The 20148-nt window shown below is 42.4% G+C and overlaps 1 protein-coding gene across 3 annotated transcripts in view; it reads left to right on the top strand.

The window, feature by feature from the left end:
- Positions 1 to 87: 87 nt before the first annotated feature.
- CWH43 (cell wall biogenesis 43 C-terminal homolog) overlaps positions 88 to 20148 on the top strand; it is a 50750-nt gene continuing 30689 nt past the window's right edge. For all 3 annotated transcript variants that reach the window (XM_021701555.1, XM_021701556.1, XM_021701557.1), the window contains exons 1-9: positions 88 to 259; positions 2145 to 2336; positions 3714 to 3834; positions 4225 to 4379; positions 7031 to 7232; positions 8340 to 8428; positions 13433 to 13690; positions 16029 to 16151; positions 19698 to 19777. In XM_021701555.1, the coding sequence (XP_021557230.1) occupies positions 217 to 259; positions 2145 to 2336; positions 3714 to 3834; positions 4225 to 4379; positions 7031 to 7232; positions 8340 to 8428; positions 13433 to 13690; positions 16029 to 16151; positions 19698 to 19777 (1263 nt within the window). In that variant the 5' untranslated portion in view covers positions 88 to 216. The remainder of the gene's footprint in view (positions 260 to 2144; positions 2337 to 3713; positions 3835 to 4224; positions 4380 to 7030; positions 7233 to 8339; positions 8429 to 13432; positions 13691 to 16028; positions 16152 to 19697; positions 19778 to 20148) is intronic.

Here is a 20148-nt window from a genome sequence, read left to right as displayed (position 1 = left end):
GTGGGGTGCGGAGGCGGACGCGCGGCGGCCCCACCCTCGCCCGGGCTCGGCTGGGCGCGCTGGCCGCGGGCTGGTGGGTGGCGGCCGGCTCGGCGAGGGGACGTGCGCGCGGACCCAGCTCCCGAGGACGCGGCGGAGGGGCGCGGGGCGCGGCGGGGCGCGGGGCGCGGCGGGCGCGTGCTGCTGGCTGAAGAAGCGCTGCTCCACGTCGCGGCCATGCCCTGGCTGTGGCGAGAGATCCTCCTGGAGAGCCTGCTGGGTAAGCCGAGGCCGCCCTGGGCGCGCGGTCGGGGCGGCCCGTTCCCCGCGCCGGTCCGGAGCCGCGGCGCTGGGCCGGGGGGCTGGGCTCGGGAAGGAGGGAGCGCGCTCCGCGCCCCAAATAGAGAAGTCCCCTGGGAAGTTTTGCTACCGAAGTCAAAAAAAGACAAGACCCAGATTGGGGTTGGGAAGCCGAGGATTCGGGGGGGGGGGTGCGGGGGGAGACAGTGCCCCGGAGCTCCAACGCCACCCTGGGGTTGCGCCCAGCTCTCCACGTGGAGGCCTTGAACTAGCGCTGCTGTACAGCCCCCGAACCTCCCTACCCCCCAGACCTTTAAGTTTAGATTAATAAACGTCAGTGCTGGACCTTACCTTTCTGAAGGAAAGGGGCCGCCGTGTCCCCCCGCGGCCTGAGGTGAGCACACCTCACCATTGGGCATTTGACGAAGAGCGTCGAACTCGAGTCCTGTGTGCGCACTTACCAGCTTTGCCCAAAGTCCCAAGAACAATGATTGGTGTAAGTCTGTCGGACTTGTGTGATTAAAATCAGAATTCCCAGCCAAACGTTTGGGAGAATGCTATCATCTCGCTGTTCATTATGAAACATTCCTTGGGCTTGGGAGGGGCACCTGCCTAAAAACTTGATTTTCTGGGAGCTGCTCATATTCAGAAGCCACCCCCCGCCCCCGCTTTTGCCCTGGTTCCGAATGTATCTCGTAAGTACAGCAGTGTAACGTGAATTACATTCCGTAAGTACCTAGGGTGCTAGGTACTCTGAGCACTTGATCTCATTTAATCCTAACAACCCTGTGAGGTGGCTAAAAGAGCTATTTTGCTGATTAAGAAAGGAAGGCTGCGAAGTACGAGGGGAGAAAGTTAACTACACGTGACGAAGATAGATGACTGCATTTGGAACCAGACTGCCCGGGTTTAGGTTCACTCTGCCATGTGCTACGGTTTTGACCTTAGGCAATTACTTTCTGAATCGCAGAAGTTTTCTTTGCTGTTACATTTGTAAGAGGGGAGTAAAAAGTGTCCATTTCATAGGACATGAGTTGGACGAGGAACAAGAGAGATGATCTCTGTAAATACTTAGCACAGATGTTGACACATAGTAAGTGCCCATTAGTTAATTATCATTAATGTAGAAGATGATGCAGTCAGTAGTTGGCCAAGGTGAGCCTGACTTCAGATCTAGGTTTTTCACTTACCCCATACTGTCTCCTAAGGTTAGGTTTAAAAAAGTCTGCTTACAAGAAAATGATTGTTGCCTAACTAACCTGCCTTTGGGTGCAGTCTGGAGTGTGAGGAAGGGAGTCCTGCTGCTTGTCCCCCCCACCCCTTTTTTTCTTTGCTTTGCTTTTTTTTTTTTCTCACAATCTCTTCATCCAACGTGGGGCTTGAACCCACGACCAGAGCTCAAAAGCCGCATGCTCATCCAGCTGAGCCAGCCAGGTGCCCCTGTTTGTTCCTCTTTTTGATTTTCATGATACAGCTCTTTATAGAAGGGTTGACTTAGGTAAAGACATTTTATCAATTAGGGTCCTGACAACATCAAATTCAACCCAGATGGTCCAGATGAAGAGGTTTTAAGAAAGGGACGACCTGTGGGAGTGTGAACAAGGTTAAAGGAGTAAACAAGGGATGTCAAGGGACTCACCACAGCAGGACCCATTCTCATCCTGGGACATTCTCTTTCTGATGGGGGGGAGGGGAGGAATTCTGTAGTGGAATCTTGTTAAGGTCAGAATGGTGAAGGAGGGTGGGTCAGCCAGAGCAGTTACGGTGGGGCGGGGGGGCAGGGCTACTGTGGGAAACAAAGACACCTTTACACTTGCCCTTTAAACATTTTTTTTTTCTCTTTAAACATTTTCCCCCCCCGCTAGGGTATGTTTCTTGGTCTCTCTGCCATGGCCTGGGACCGATGATCTATTACTTTCCCCTGCAAACTCTGGAACTCACTGGGCTTGAAGGCTTTGGCATAGCGTTTCTTTCTCCAATATTCCTAATATTTACTCCTTTCTGGAAATTGGCTAGCAAGAAGTGGATGCTCATCCTGTTGCGGATAACTACTGTGGGTAAGATTTAAAAGTACTTCTTTGAGGTTTTTTTTTTTTTTTTTTTGTCAAAAATCAAGTGAAAATATGTAGACTGTTCTTTGAATGCTAAATGATTAAATGAAACAAGATTCCTCTTTCTCTTATGACTTCCTTAAAGAGTTTTAGTGGAATTGGAAGGCTACACTAAGAGTCCATGCCTCTAACAGTTCTAACTTTTCTATCAGATTGGAAAAGCCTAAGGATCACTGAAATGAAGAGGGAGAATAGGTCACCTCTTGAACATTTTGTGTTCTTTTCCCAACTATGACACAAAAGTCAGAAACCATTAAAAATTGTTGAATGCTACTGCATGAAAATAGGAAAATTGTGCATGATGAACACTATAGTAAAGCAAAGTCAAACAACAAATTAGGAAAGATACGTGCAGCTCTTTTAGCCAAAGGGCTAGTTTCACTAACATAGGGTTTCTACAAATCAATAATAAAAAGGACCAACAACTCAGTAGATAACAGAGCAAAGAATATGATCGGTTTATTGGAAAGGAAGTATAATTGGTTCTTAAAAATACTAAAATGTGTAGAATACAAAGAACACCCCCCCCACACACACACATATATTTGTATGTAACTTCACGTACTGGATTGCCACTTTGGAAAACAGTTTGGCAGTTCCTCAAAATGTTAAACAGAGTTATCATATGACCTAACAACTCCACTTCTTAGTATATACCCAAGAAAAACGAAAACATTGGTTCACATATGACCTTGAACACAAATGGTTATGGCAACATTATTCTTAGTAGCCAAAGAATGGAAGCAACCCAAATGCCCATCGCTGATGAATGGATGAACAAAATGCACTATTTCTGTGCAGTGGAATATTATTCAGCCATAAAAAGGAATGAAGAACTGATACATGGTACAGTATGGATAAGCCTTGAAACCCTTATGCTAAGTGAAAGAAGCCAGTCACAGAAGGCTACATATTATATGATTCCATTATACGAAATGCTCAGAATGGGAAAAATCCAGACAGACAGGAAGATTAGTGATTGCCAGGGGCTGGAGCGGTGGGGAGGAGGAAGAAGGAGGGTGTGATAATGGGTATAGATTTCTTTTTGGGGTGGTGAAAATATTCTGGAATTACATAGTGGTAATAGGTGCACAACTTCGTGAGTATATTAGAAGCCACTGAATTGCACACTTTAACATCGTGGATTTTGTGTTACGAATGACATCACAAAAATTTTTTAAAAGATTTATACACACGATTATATATTAACTTGATCTTCCTGAGTATACAGATGGTATAAGACACAACAGTTACCAAATGCAGATCATGAGGTTCCAATGCATGATTGCCAGAAACGTTTAGCTCCCCTTCATTTGTTTGTAGGCGGCATAGCCTCCTTCCTGGCTCCAAATGCCAGGGTTCGGCTGGTGGTCCTTGCGCTTGGTGTGTCTTCCTCCCTGATCCTGCAAGCCGTGAAATGGTGGACAGGAAGTGGCTTGCAAAGGTATGGTATCTTCTATCTACGGACGGAGGTTCGTATCTTATGCCTGTAGACGAACAAGTGTGATAGCTTTCCAAGTGGGAGGTTGGGACCAGGAATTCCAAGTGATAGTATTTACTTTGCATACAGCTTGTAGAAGTCTCATTTTTTTTTTTTTTCTTTTTCACAAAATCAGAATGGGAATGCTTGCCGTCAGTCTCCATCATGTTTTGAGCATTAAGGAATTATAACAAGTTGCCTAGGTAATGGACTATATAAAGACTAAGGCATGTTCCTTACTGCAAATTACCAACAGGACTATTTCATATACTCATTCTCTGAATTATGACATTCACTGAACACAGTACACTGAAACCACATAAAAAGTTGTTAAATATATTTTTGTATTTACAGGTACCTCAGAATCTGGGGATTCATTTTAGGACAGATTCTTCTTCTTGTTCTCCGCATCTGGTACACTTCACTAAACCCAGTCTGGAGTTATCAGATGTCCAACAGAGTGATACTCACATTAAGTACCATAGCCACACTTGATCGCATTTACACAGGTAAGTGTACGCTCGGTTGTTTTTTTTTTTTTTAAGAATTTGCTCTCTTGCATAGTTTACTTTTCTTATCTGAATGAAACACATCATGGAAAGGTAAAATTCTTTCTGCACTATATCTCCATTTCAGTGTTCTGTCCCTCTGAAATAGTAACCACCATAGCCAGTGGAGTATTATCTAAGCAGAAGGCACCTTTTCCTTGCCAGAACAGAGGGTGAAAATTTCTGGCTCTTATCAGTGTGGAGTGGGAAGGTAAACCAGGCCTCAGACTCCCAGCTGGCTTTCAGCTCTGTCTTTCTCCCTTTTCCCTCCAGACGGAGCTCTCCAGGATGAGACCCTTCATTTCTCTTCCTCCATACTGACCCCAGTATATCTCTAACACTCTGAGAAGTTAGTTGTCAGCAAGGGCTGGGAGAACTGTCTGGGTTTTTTGTTTTTTGTTTTTTTGTGGGAGTCTGAAGATATATATTTTTAAAGATTTATTTATTTGAAAAAGAAAGTGAGTGAGTGAGCAGGGGGAGGGGCAGAGGGAGAGGGAGACAAGCAGACTCCCCGCTGAGCAGGGAGCCCAACACGGGGCTCGATCCCAGGATCCCGAGATCACGACCTGAGCCGAAATCGAAAGTCAGACACCCAACCGACTGAGCCACCCAGATGCCCCGGGAGTCTGAAGATATTTAAGCTTCAAGTCTGAAACTTGAAAAGAAAGGAAATCTTGCATATTTACACCACCTTTCAAGTCACCTGTCTCTCTCTGGAGCTGACTTTCTCAGAGACAGATATACCCAACTTGGATGTTTGCTCCATATGCTAACTTGAGATCCTTCTCAAAAAAGGGAGAAGTGTTACAAGATTCTGGTTAACTTACACCTGGCTTTTTGTGTAAGTCTCAGTGAGTCACTATTCTTTTGTCAATACAAGGAGAAATCTCACAGATTAATGGAAGTTTAGAGGGTTTTGGCTCACCATGAACAAAGTGCTTGTATAATCCCCCTTTGGCCCCAACTTTGGCATGAAATGGGGGCAGTGAGAATAAGGGAGCATCAGGCAAGCAAACTGGTCAAGTGACAATATTAGTTAGAACATTTAGAATGAGGTCTGGTGCCCTAATACATACTTTATGTTTTATAAAACACTAACTTTTAAAGGTGGCAACTCAGGCAGCAAATTTCACAGGTACAGCCTGAGAAGGATCTGAACGTCAGGGTATCGTTTACATTTCCTGACTTGAGTTTTCTCCTTTCTCGCCTGTTTTAAATTTATGTGACCCAGTTGTTGGTCCCTTCCTGTTTTTGCCCTGTGCCTCATTTACGAAACTCCAGACTCCTCACCTGTTTCCCCAGAATATCAGATCACACCAGGCATTTCTGTAGTTTTATCAAAGATTTGCTGGGTCCTGGGGGCGGGGTCCCGCACCATAGGACACAGCAGTGATACTTGGCAAATTTAGGTCTCTTCTTTCCTAGAGACTGCTTAGTCTCCAGGTCCTGGCCTCTTGCATCTTCACCACCCTCCCCATCATCCCTGTAGCTCCCAGCTCCGCTCTCCTTCTGGCCCCTTTATTGGCAGAAGGGCTTTCTTCCTCCTTGTGAAATCCCGCTGCCAGCCCCACAGGCAGACCCTAAGGCTTTCTTCTACCCTGTGGAGAGCTTCACAGTATCATGAGGCTTCTGCCCAACAGGCTGTCTGTTCCTACAGAGAAACTCTTCTGCCAGCATTTTGTCCAGTTCTTACGTTTTTGTACGTGAAGTCATTGATGCAATGAAATGAGACGTCTTGGTGAAAGAGTCCCATGAAGTATGGTATAGTTAGGCACAGAGGCATGGGAACCAGTCTGCCTTAGCTCTCTTTACCAGCGGTATGATCTTGGACAAGTGGCTTGTTCTCTCTGGGTCTCAGTTTTCTAATCTGTAAAATGGGACTAGTAATAGAGTTTACTCATGAAGTTGTTGGGAGGGTGGAATGAGTTCGTATCAAAGGCTGGGAACAGGACCTGACTCTCAGTAACTGCCCAGTCAGTGTACTGCTGTTCCTCTGGGTGCTCAGCGGGTTAGATGAGAGCCCTGTTCTGGGGGGGGGACGTGGCCCGGTATTCCCTGAACATATCAGTCCCTTTTTCTCTCTGTAATTTTGCTCGTAACTGTTAACTTCACATAACTGTTAACTTCATAGTAAATAACTTGCTGCATTTCTTTTTTTTTTTTTTTTAAGGTTTTATTTATTTGAGAGAGAGAGCAAGAGTGGTGTGGAGAGGCAGAGGGAGAGGGAGAAGCAGACTCCTCACTGAGCAGGGAGCCCGATGTGGGGCTCGATCCCAGGACCCCGGGATCATGACCTGAGCCGAAGGCAGACTCTTAACTGACTGAGCCACCCAGGCGTGCCCCCGCCTTGATGCATTTTCACTTGTGAAATTCCAAAGTGCTTTGTTCTCTCTACACCATTCCTGATCTAGCCTGTCTGAAATCGTCTCTCCCACCAACCAGCTTCTCAGCCTGTTCTGCTTTGTATTGTAGTTTCATGTCTCACCTTCCCTTCTGAAATAAGCTCCCTGAAGCCAGGTACCATTTCTTAACTTGCTAAAAGTCTGTGCAAGGTAGAGGGTAAATTTTCATGTAACTGACTCTTTTCCTTTTTTTTTTTTTTTTAATCCTAGATGGTGACTGCAATAAACCAGAGGGAAAAAAGCCCGGAGAGGCAGCCAAGGGCATGGCCTCCAGACCTGCCTGGTGGTTGGCAGGGGCTGCCTTTGGCAGTCTTGTGTTCCTCACCCACTGGATTTTTGGAGAGGTCTCGCTTGTTTCCAGATGGGCAGTGAGTGGGCACCCCCATCCAGGGCCAGATCCTAACCCATTTGGGTGAGTTTCGGTTTGGAAGCAATCAAGAAATTGGCTAGTATAGTTGAAGGAAGAAATACTTCTTTTGTTGAGCATCTAGATCTGTGCCAGCCAGATAGTTCATATTCCACTTTCCCGACCTAGCATGACATTATTGTGTACTGTGGTGATGGAGCCAGAAGGGTGTTTGCCCCCGTGCTGAACAATTGCTAAAAAGCAGGTGATGGAAGGCTGAGGGATATGCACGGCTGAGTAAGAGGTTCTGGGAGCTCCTGCTTGGGCACTCTGAGGAATCCCCGCCTGGAGGAGCGTTCTCTGGGGCAGGGGAGACATGGCGTTCCCTGACCATTTCCTCCAGACCCCTCATTTGGCATTTGGTGGGATGAGACCCCAGTGCCCTGATTGAGAGAGACCAGGTTGGCAGTCTGGGCATTGATCTATATTCTCTGAGAAGGAGGGAAGCCCAGGGAGATCTCTGCATCCTCTGGTACTTGCTCCAACTGTGGAGCACCCCGGGGAGTCCGCAGTCTTGAGTTTAAGTGTTGGTTCATGTACTTGGTCCTCATTAACCCTTTCTCTAATCTTTGGGATACCTGTTTTCTCCTGTGTTCAGGCCCAGCCTTTCATGTAAAAAGATTGGAGGAACCTTTAAAACATCTGCCTCAGATAACTATTTCGGCTCAGGTCATGATCTCAGGGTCCTGGGATGGACAGCCTGCACTGGGCTTGGAGCTCAGCGCAGAGTCAGCTTGTCCCTCTCCCTCCCCCTCTGTTCCTCCCCATGCTCTTGCGCTGCACTCCCTCTCTCTCAAATAAATAAAATCTTTAAAAATAAAATAAAATGTCACATGGCCAATATAGATTCTAATTTAATAGTCTGAGAAAACTCAATCATTGTGTTTTACCTTGACCATGAAAGATTGAAGATAATCATTTATCTCAAGTCTGAGCTGTTACTTCCATGTTCTGAATGGATATTATGTTGGTTTTCATGATCTCAGTGGGTTTTTTCACCCTCATATTATCTCTTGGACGTACCTAGAGGTAGGAGATGCATTTCCCTTTTATATTTGCGGCAGTGAAATATTAATGACGGCAGATGCCCCACAGCATGTCATTTTCTTACAGAGGTGCAGTCCTGCTGGGCTTGGCGAGCGGATTGATGCTCTCGGCGTGTTCGTGGTTTCCCAGTTCCAGTATAATCTGGTGGGTTACAGGTACGTGGAGTTTGCCTGTAGAAGTGCCCGCCATTCTGCTCTGGTTGACCGCTTCCTTGCAGGCAGGCGGCCATACCGATCTGTGCTGTTGCCAGGTGGGCCGCTGTAACCTGGATGTCACCACGGGTACGAGTGCCCGCCGGCTGCAGGTTCCTGCTTCCTCCTACTTCATTGCCCCTCTCCTGCTGTAGCTCCATACTGCTACCTGACGACGCCTCCATACTCTCCCCCGTCTCCCGGACAAGCCACGTGTGTCAGTAACAGTGTTCCCACAGGGCTGAGGAGATGGAGGTCAGGCATCACCACATTGCCAGACGTCTTGCCCTCTCCAAGCTTCCCTGCTCCTCTGGTATTAAGGAACGCCCTCCTTAGCGTCTCACCCCTCAACCCAGCTTTGGGGTCCACGTTTGCTCATTCAAAGGCTGGGACCCTCTCTTCCCAGTCACACCCGTTAGGATTACAGACTATTGAAGGAGGCCATCATATTTTAGGAGCAACTACTTATTTTTATGACTATAGTTTATTACTATGACCGAATTGTGCCACTCTTCTGCCTTCCCCTTAAGAGGCAGAAATGGTTGGAGTCAGTTTTAGCGTTAAATAAAAAACTCCCCACTCTGTGACGGGGCAAACAGCGTAATTGGTTTCTGTGAGGAGAGATGCTCCATACATATTCATTAGCCGGGTGATCCAGAGTGTTGCCCTAGAAGCCCTGTGTGGGTTCGAGACTGTGTAGCCATAATAGAAGGTGCGGGTTGACTAGCATAGTTAAGTACATTTCTTTACACCCTGAGTACCATCACTCTTGCATGGAGATACACGTGTAATCCACAGAGATGGCTCAATTAATGAGCTTAGCCAGATCCTCATCCTCCTGGAGCTGCGTGAGCAAACCCTTGCAGTCACGGTGAGCTGTTTTTACTTGCATGCGTATTTTCTGATAGGCATTCTATATGGGGTCTGTGGAAGTTTGTATGACTAGCATACAGAATAACTCTTTTTCTCATCAGAGACGTGCTAAGAAGATTCCTCAAGAAAAGGGCTTTTGTAAATGCCGAATTTGCAGTGAGCAAAAATAGCTTCTCAATCTGTACACCACTGGGGAAAGGGACATGAAGTACATTGGAAGTTTCTTCAGCACAGATAGCATGCCTTTTCTCATGGGATATAAGCAACGTGCTTCCTGGGCAGGGAATTGGCAGCTTCACTTTAAACATGGGAAAACCGAGGTCCGCAGAAACATAAACTGTCGGTTAAAGGACAGAAAATCTGGGACCCTCTAGTAGTATGCTGATACTTATTTCCCCAGATAAGTAAAGTCAGACCTAATCTAGTTTTGCTGTCTCTCTGAAGTATTAAATAGTAGTTTAAAAAGACCCCACGGGCAAGCAGATTTGAGGCTTCTAATGGGCTCTTTGCAGTAAAGAGGAAAGTGGGGCCACAATTCATGGGCTTCAGCTCTGTCTCTGCTCACCTGAAGTAAGTTGGAGCTCACACAATTACCTAGAAATGGTGCCCCCTTTTCACTGTGACCCATCTCTGGAAACCGTCTCATAAAGCAGAGTGTAGAAAAATAAATCTTATTTTTTTTCATTGTACAGTTAAAATTTGCAATCCCGGTGGGTCTCAGCATGAAATAAATCATGGCAATGACCAATAGAATTTTACAAATGCAAAGATACAGGAGCTTTAAATCTTGGTGGCAATTAAATTATTAAAATCAAAGTTCTATTAAAAGAAAAAACAGGTGTACCAAACACATGGAGAGGAGCCCGGTGTACTATACAGTGGTCCTATGATTTTATTGTATGAAAAATTTGATCTATTGAAAACTAACATGTTAGTTATTATAAATATTATTGGAATATTCAGTTACCATTCTGCTTGGTGTCTTAGATACAAAGATTTGGAGGAGATGACTTGGAAGGACTCGGTTTCAAACACAAAACAGCTAAGATACAGAGTTGAGTGAAAGAGGCAGAGTGATTAACAGTGTGTGTCACATGCCATCACTGGTATGAAAAGGGACGGAAATGCCCACACATGCATATATTTCTTTCTATGCATCAGACGATCTCTGGAAATAAGCGGAAGACAAAGTGCTAACAATGGTTGGCTCCATTGGGGGAATTAATGGGTGACGGGCCAGAGAGACTCCGTTTCACCTTTCTGAATTTTGGATTTTGAATTTATAAGCTATTTAAAAATACAGGTGTAGTGGATGTAAAAATAGATAGCCCATTTAAAAATGGAAATTAAAAATAAAAGCAGTAACAGTCAAGGGAATTTGAAAAGATGTTTTCTTCTCCTCCAGGTAATTCTTTGTAGTAAGACAGAAACAACAAAGTCATTTGAATGTCTTTCGTTTAGAATATCAACTCAGGACTCATTCTTTTTTTTAAAAAAAAAACAGCCTTTGTAAGCTGATACCAGGAAAAATTCACTCACACTAATCATCAGAAAAGTGAAACTCAAAATATGATACTATTTTCATCATTAATTTGATAAAGATTTTTAGAAAATAATTTTGGCAGGGTTCAAAAGGTGAGACTTTGGGCAAGGTTTCTGGAGGAAATGGAGATTGATACAACCTCTTACAAAAGCAGTTGACCATAAGTAATGACTCTTTAAAGTGCTTTTACCAGGGCACCTGGGTGGCTCAGTCGTTAAGCATCTGCCTTCGGCTCAGGTCATGATCCCAGGGTCCTGGGATCGAGCCCCGCATCGAGCCCCGCATCGGGCTTCCTTCTCTGCGGGAAGCCTGCTTCTCCCACTCCCCCTGCTTGTGTTCCCTCTCTCGCTGTCTCGCTCTGTCAAATAAATAAATAAAATCTTTAAAAATAAATAAATAAAATCTTTAAAAATAAATAAATAAAATGCTTTTACCTCTTGACATGGTACTTGTACTTTTAAATCTCTTTTTAAAGGATTATTTTAAGGAAATGATCAAAGATGCAGTACGAGATTAGTTGACAAAGAAAGCTGTTCCTCACAGTGTTGGAAGCTTCGTAAATGGCCAACAGTAGGAAAATGGTGGCTTGTCTTGTGGTGTATTTATCCATAGTATAGTATATATACATAAAAACGTTTTTGAAAAAAACCAATGTTATGAGAAAATGTTCTTGGATATAATGTCACGTAAAAAGAAGAATATAATCCTCAATATGTGGTATGATTCCATTAGTGTAAAAATACTTTTTTATATACATAGAACAAGACTTAAGGGAAAAATACATATGAGTATTGGCTGTGATCAGCTCGGTCTTAGGCAATCCTTAACTGCTTTAAAGTATTTTGGGGGCGCCTGGGTGGCTCAGTCGTTAAGCGTCTGCCTTCGGCTCAGGCCATGATCCCAGGGTCCTGGGATCCAGCCCCGCATCGGGCTCCCTGCTTGGCAGGAAGCCTGCTTCTCCCTCTCCCTCTGCCCCGGCTTGTGTTTCCTCTCTCACGCCCTCACTCTCTCTGTCAAATAAATAAATAAAAATCTTTAAAAAAAAAGTTACGTATTTTTAAAAATTTCTAAAGCAAATAGTCATTACATTTGTTCATTTCAAAATGAAATAATTTTTTCGTTATTAAAATAACTATTGTCAGATCTAAGTATTGTAAGGTCTTACTGTGGAGTTAACCTCTGTGGGTTGTAAAGGGCTCTGGAATCTGGTTCTCGTGTTCATCGGCGTGATGTTCTTTTTGAAGTGGGGGCAGGAGGGGTAGGCAGTTCCCACCGCATTGCCCTGTGGTGGTACAAATGGAACTCTTTGATGGATGAGAACAAGGGGGCCTGGCTGGAGCCACTTCCTGCTCCCCACTTCTTTTCTGGAGTTCTTGTCCCAGTGAGGAACCTTCTGGAGACACCCTGGAAGGGTGGGTCACATTTATACAACACCAACTGAACTGTCTGTAAAATGTCACATTTGACAGAAAGGTGTTTACCCTGATGGATCCCAAATGGGGTGCCGTAAGACCCTGATGTGCTGTCTCAGAACTGATCTCACAGGAACTGGGAGAAATGTTGTGCTCTCAGGTTGGGCTCAGCAAACTAGCAGACATTTACCAGGTGCCTGCTGTGGACCGGGCAGATGGCGTAGCTCTCAACACCGACTAGGCTGCTGGGTCGTGAATGAACCGACTGCAGAACTGCTAACGCCGTGACCCACTCCTCCTATCTCAGTCACATCTTCTTTGGGGGACGTGTGCTTGGGAAAGCCCACTTTGATATTGCAGGACAAGGGGCGGCATTTAGGTGGATGCAAAGTCCTTTAGAAAGTTCTTTAAACAAAACTGTCCTAGAAACCACGCTGACTCTCCGTGTTTCCTAATGTCTTGGATCTGGCTAGTTATTTTTTTTTTTAAACAGTTACTTTTTTTTTTTTTTAAAGAGTTTATTTATTTATTAGAGAGAGAGAGCAGAGAGAGAGTGAGAGAGCACAAGCAGGGCCAAGGGCAGAGGGAGAAGCAGATTCCCCACTGAGCGGGGAGCCCGACACGGAGCTCGATCCCAGCATTCTGGGATCCTGACCTGGGCTGAAGGCAGACGCTTAACCGCTGAGCCACCAAGGCGCCCCTGGATCTGGCTGGTTAAATTAAATGGACATATTTTTGGTATTACAGATAATTTCAGGTTTTTTCAGTTTTGTTTTTTTTCTATTAGGATCTTAACACAAATAACCTAAAAATGCCTTTTTTTCTCTCCTGCCCTTCCTGAAGAAATAGCTCTGGACTGAGAATTACTAGACTCACATTCTGTCTCCAGGTTTGCAAGTAACTAGCCATGTGACCTTGAGCGGATCACGTTAACCACGCTAGACCTCAGCTGCTCATCGGTCTGGAGATCGGACCAGTATGACCTCGAGGTCCCTTCCGGCTCTGAACTTCTCTACATGAGCCTGTTTCTTCTATTAGCCTATTATTTCTTTTCTTTTCTTTTTTCTTTTTTAAGAAAATGGAAGAGACTCTTCTGCCTTTTTGTCTGATTCTTTCTCCTTTTCTCTCTGTCACAAACAGGAGCAGCTTCGGCTGCAGGCCTCCTGTACCTGCCCACGTGGGCAGCCGCTGTTTCTGGCTGTGTGCTCGCCCTCTTCACGGCGTCCATGTGGCCTCAAGTGCTTGGACACCTTCTTAGCTCAGGGTCGGGCCCTGGGAAAGCCATGACCATTGCCATGATATTTTATCTTCTAGAGATATTTTTCTGTGCATGGTGCACGGCTTTTAAATTTGTCCCAGGAGGTGTCTACGCTAGAGAGAGATCTGATGTGCTTTTGGGTGAGTATATTTGAAAGGTCTGGATTAAAGTAACTACTTGAAAATACCCTTCAGGCAGACTAGGATTTAGCACTTTACCTGACTGGTGGAGCTAAATAGGATGATCTTTTTTTAAATTAAAATAGACTGTCTTGATAAAAATAAAACTGGAGGAATGTCTAAATTACTACTTAAAAGATTTCTTAATTCATCAGTGAGTTTCAGTAATATTTATTACTGCAAAGGCTTTTTAAGTAAGTTAGTTGTGGGGGAAATAAAACAAGTTTAATCCATAGTAGAGTATAAAGAAATACTATGTAACAGTTGTATTACAGGATATGTTAGGAAAAGGTATGATCTTGGTGCTCATGTTGCGATTTCAGTGTTGGCTCGTAAATATAAAAAGGAATTGTGATTTTTTTTTTGGTTCCCCCAAATCTTATCTGTGATTTTTATTTACCATATTTTTGCCAATACAATATATTTTACATATATGAATCTTAGTCTAAATGATAAATTCCCAAGTCACAGAATAAATATTTTCTGTTTCAGTGGTTGTAAACTATGTACCAAAATGAAAATTTCATAAACTTAGCTCAGTTGACTATTTCAAAAATCACCTTCTGGCAAGGAGGAAATTATTGATGAATACAGGCATACACAAATCAAATGTCGCCTGTCATTTTAGTTTGAGTAAAACATGTCAAATGCTTCCAGGATAAAAATTGAGGAGACAAAACATGTCCGTAGGGGATTCAGTCCTTGTTTGTTCACAAATGCATTTTTCCATTTGTTCATTAAAAAATTATTGGGCACCTGTATGTCCCAGGCAGTGCCAGGTGCTGGGGACTGGAGGGACATAGAGTCTCTGTCCATCTGGAACGTCAGCATAGTGGGGACAATACCACACATAAAAGTAGACAAATACGGGATTATAGTTGGGGTGAGTGCTGCACAGAGGTCTAGAATTCTACCTGTAGTTTCCCCTGGGCCCTTGGTATTTTTCCAACAACTGTACATTTTCACATAAACTTTTCTACTCCCTGAGCTAGGCATCTGTCAGGAAAGGCTGATTTGGGAGATATTTTGTTTTTTTTAATTATACGAAATGTTTAAAAACAACTGGAGAATTTGCTATTTCTGGTAAGCACCCATGCTCTCATGCACTTAGAGACGTATATGCTGCTTTTCCTCTTCAATAATCTTGGCTTTGCGAACTGTGTATTTCTTCTGGTTTCTTTCAGGTGTGTGTACTCTGTCCTGCTCTATCTTCTTGTCCAATGCCCTGCTTTTTTCTTACTCCAGCTTGCTTAGGGGTCTGCCATGTGGAGAAAACGAACAACAGTTAAGAGCCATTCTAAGCATAAGTTTATTTCTTTAGAATGTTGTGAATGATGCGCTTTTTGAGTTTTTTTTTTTTTCACTATGTATGGGACTGCAGAAAGGGCTTTATTACAGCTGCATACAACGAACTTTTTTTTTTTTAAGTAAGAGTGACATATTGATAAGGCCACAAAAACTAAGGCAAGTTGGTAATGTTCAGCATAGCTTTTAATACAATTGAAGAGAATCTGTAGTAAATCAGACACTAGTAATACATTTATTGTCAAGCTTACTCCTGCTATTTCCTAAGAATTGCATATAATTTTTTTTTTTTTTGCTAGCCTTCCACCTAAGCTTAACTTCTACTTGACATTTCCTAATTTAGATATCATTCAGTCATACCTCTGTTTCCATTCTCATTGTATAGGACTTGAGAAGGATGTCAACTTTACATATAAGTTACATTGTAATGCATCCAAACCGAGCTCAACTTCTTTGGCCGGCCCTACTGGCTCAGCGTGGGTTGTAGTATGCATCCTCTGTGAGCACCCACACCCCAGGCGAGAATTACTGTCACAAACACTGCTGGATTAAGAATCGATGTTTCTTCCTCCTGTGCTCCTCAACCTGGTGCATTTGAAGTCTTTTCAGTGCAGAAAACTCAGTCCCTAAAGCAGGGACTCAAAAGGCTCCTTTCTCTCATACTCCACCCTCCTCTGCAAAATCAACAGCAAAGCACACTGTTACCAACCTAACAACAAGGAAACACTCAGGAAATGAAAAGACATTCCTCATAGAGAAAAGGCTGGAGTCTTCTCATTTAAAGCAGGGTTCCTAGAAACCTAGCTGATTTCTTAGGATCAATCCCAATTATCAAAAGCACCACTAGAGTAATTGCTAAGGTACTGAGATAAATTAACTCAGTAGCTGAATTTTCAGGGTACGTCCATTTAAATGAAAGCTAGGCTCCTGGAATTTACCACGGGGAGGATTTTTGGATTAAAATGTAATATGTTCTTGCTTTCTCTCTTAACAGGGACAGTGATGCTAATTATTGGCCTGAATATGCTATTTGGTCCTAAGAAAAGCCTTGACTTTCTTCAAACAAAAAATAGTCCTAAAGCACTTTTCAGAAAGAGTGAAAAATACATGAAACTTTGTAAGTTTTGCTTTCTTTTTTTAAAGTACTTAATTATAATAAAATTTCAAACATATATGAAATTAAAAGAGTAGAAGGAACCCTCATGTACCCTTCACTGAGTTCCAACGATTATTAACATTATGCCAGTGTTGTTAAAAGCTGTCTTCCTTACTGGTTTTGGTGAAGTACTTTGAAGCAAATCTCTGACAGCCTCTCATTTCAACCACAAATACTCTGTATTAGTTTTGTTTCATTTCTCATGTAGCTAAGATTATTTAACAGGTAGAATTTCCAAAATGCTTTGTTCTTATTAGAACTATTTCTATTTCAGACTATTTCATTTCTTGTTCTCCTTTTTGGGGAGCTTAAATATGTTAACATTCAGAATATTGATGAACTAGAAATTCAGAAGTGAAGTGAGTTTACTATTCAATCTGACTAATTTCAAATGGGCTGGATTAAATAAAAATATTTATTGAAAGGATAACATTTGCAGATAGTGTATTAGGATACAATGAGCTCCATAACTACACAGCATTATGTTACAAAGACGTGTAAAAACAGGTCTCCATCATCTGTGACTTGGTATTTTTATAAAGAAGACAAAATATTATAGTGTAAAGAGAAAACAGTTAAGCTAAATAAAATTGTAATATATTTCTAAAAGAGGTGTCACAAAGCAGTAAGACCATTATGTAAACACCTTCATATATGTTCCATCATAATTTGAAAAGATTGTATTACAATTTTGGGGACATTTTTAAAATTTAGAGTTTTGTTTTGTGTGTTCTTATGTTTTAGGTGTATCTCTTAAAACTAAGACCTGGTAGGTTTTGTTTGTTTTTTAATCCTGACAGTCTTTGTATCTATTGTTGCCATTGTTGTTATTAGTAGCCATAGTAGAATTAAGAACCAGAATTCTCTAGTTCACTCATCAGATTGAGGCATTTGGAACCATTTATTTACAAAGTTGTTTAGACATTTCTGTGTAATTTTTTTAAAACAGACTTTATTTCTTAGAGCCACTTTTGGTTTGAGCAGAAAGTATAGAGATTCCCCATATACCCACTGACCCCACATACCCTCTGACCCCACATACACACGGCCTCCCCCACTATCAGTACCCCCACCAGAGTTTATTATTACATTTATTATTATCATTATTTTTTAAAGATTTATTTATTTATTTATTTATTTAGAGAGAGCATGAGCGGGAGGGACAGTGGGAGAGGGAGAGAGACTCTCAAGCCGACTCCAAACCCTGGCAACTACTGATCTTTTTACAGCCTCCATTGTTTTGCCTGTTCTCGACCTTCAGTCTCATCTTTCAGCTTGAAAATGTAATCTAGTTTTGTTGTGATTTCTCATGCATTATTATTTATTTCTGTCATCTTACTTTGCTTTTGCTTTTTCTACCTTCTCTAGGCATATTTCTCCCTCTTTTTCTTCTTGCTTCCTTTTGCGTTGATTGGGTGTTCTTTTTTTCTTATCCTCTCCTTTCTTCTCCCCTTTCTAGTTTGGACATTATACTTTCAATTTCTATTCTTTTAGTAGTTGGGTGTTTTTTTTTTTTTTCTTCTCTCAGTACATTGAAGATACTGTTCTGTTATCTGGTTTCAGTTCTTGCTGTTGAGAAGTGAGCTGTCAGCGTAATCTCTGCTCCTTTGGAGATCATGTCCCTTTTTTCTCTGGCAGCTCTTAGGATTTCTCTGTGTTTTGGTGTTCTGGAGTTTTACTGTGATATATCTGGATGTGACTCCCACCCTGCCCCTGCCCCTTCCATCTTCCCCCACTTCTTGCTTATTAGTGTTTGGGCTTTCTGAATCTGAAGAATCATGTCTTTTATCACCGCTGGAAAATTCTCAGTTTTATTTCTGCAAATATTGCCGCTTTTCCATTCTTTCTCTTCTTCCTTTCTGACTCCAGTTAGATTGTGTTGGATCTTCTTAGTATCTTCTCCGTGTCCCTTAACCACTTTCATAGTATCTACTTTTGTTTTTAAGCTGTCCCTTGCACTAATTCTCTATTCAGCTTTGTCTACTGCTACCTTTCTTGTCCACTGAGTTTCTAATTTCAATTATTTATGTTTATTATATAATTTTATTTCTAGAAGTCTGTTTTATTTCTTCACACATTTTCTGAGTCATTAATTTAATCTATTTCTTAGTCATCCTGTTGAATACCCTCTTTTATTTTTTGACACGTTAAGCATGCTTATTTTGTATTCTGATTCTAAAAGCCGCAATATCGGGGCACCTGGGTGGCTCAGTCGTTAAGCGTCTGCCTTTGGCTCAGGTCATGATCCCAGGGTCCTAGGATTGAGCCCCGCATCGGGCTTCCTGCTCAGTGGGAAGCCTGTTTCTCCCTCTCCCACTCCCCCTGCTTGTGTTCTCCCTCTCTCTATGTATCTCTCTGTCAAATAAATGAATAAAATCTTTAAAAGCTGCAATATCTGAAGTATTTGTGAATTTGATTCTACAGGGTTTTTTTCCCCTGATGGGTTCTGCTCATGGAGACTTGTTTCCTTGGATATTATTTATTGCATATATTTATGGTTCTTGGAACACTTTCAGGGAAGATCCCTTAAAACCTGAGTCGCAGGGGTGCCTGGGTGGCTCAGTCGGTTAAGCATCTGCCTTCGGCTCAGGTCACCATCTCAGGGTCCTGGGATCGAGCCCCGCATTGGGGTCCCTGCTCAGCAGTGAGTCTACTTCTCCCTCTTCCTCTCCCTCTGTGATCTCTCTTGATCTTGCTCTCTCTCAAATAAATAAATAAAATCTTTAAAAAACCCAGACAAACCTGAGTTGCAAGTATGGGTAATGCATACATATCACACATGAAAAATAACCCAGGAATTAGACTTCTCCTTTGCACAAAATCCTTGACTAATAGATTTAATAATTTCATAAAATTATTATTTTTCACTCAAGTATAATTAACATGCAGTGTTATATTAGTTTCAGGTTTACCGTATAATGATTCAACAGCTCTACCCATTACTCAGTGCTCAACACAAGAGTATTCTTAATTCCCATCACCTATTTCACCCATTCCCCACCCACCTCCCCTCTGGTAACCAGCAGTTTGTTCTCTAGAGTTAGTCTGTTTTTTGTTTGTCTCTTTTTTCTGTGTTCATTTGTTTTGTTAAATTCCACATATGAGTGAAATCATATAGTATTTGTCTTTCTCTGACTGACTTATTTCACTTAGCATTATTCCCTCTAGATCCATCCATGTCATTGCACATGGCAAGATTTCATTCTTTTTTATGGCTCAGTAATATTCCATTGTGAATATATAAACCACATCTTCTTTATCCATTCACCTAGGCAAGCTGGTGCAGCCACTATGCAAAACACTATGGGGGTTCTTCAAAAAGCTAAAAATAGAACTACCATGTGATCCAGTAATTCCTCTTCTGGGTATTTACCCAAAGAAAATGAAAGCATGAATTTGAAAAGATCTATGCACCCCTATGTTTATTACAGCATTATTTGCAAAAAAATTATTTTTAAAAAGACAAACTTAGTTTCTTTTAAACAATTATTTCTTCTTTCTGTTTAGTTTTGTGGCTGCTTGTTGGTGTGGGGCTATTGGGATTAGGAGTACGGCATAAAACCTATGAGAGGAAATTGGGCAAAGGGGTAAGTAAGGAAAACTTCTGATATAGAATTTTATATGGTATGTATGCATATGCATCTATTTGTACACTTTTCATTATGTTTGAACTGTAGATCTGCATCTTTTTTTTTTAATTTATTTTTTATTCTTATGTTAATCCCCATACATTACATCATTAGTTTTAGATGTAGTGTTCCATGATTCATTGTTTGTGCATAACACCCAGTGCTCCATGCAGAATGTGCCCTCCTCAATACCCACCACCAGGCTAACCCATCCTCCCACCCCCCTCCCCTCTAGAACCCTGTTTGTTTTTCAGAGTCCATCGTCTCTCATGGTTCGTCTACCCCTCCGATTTCCCCCACTTCATTCTTCCCCTCCCGCTACCTTCTTC

This window comes from Neomonachus schauinslandi, chromosome 2 (assembly GCF_002201575.2).
Source record: "Neomonachus schauinslandi chromosome 2, ASM220157v2, whole genome shotgun sequence".
In the NCBI taxonomy this organism is placed as follows: domain Eukaryota; kingdom Metazoa; phylum Chordata; class Mammalia; order Carnivora; family Phocidae; genus Neomonachus; species Neomonachus schauinslandi.
Note: the sequence above shows the minus strand (reverse complement) of the source record. Positions and strands in the feature narration are given on the sequence as shown.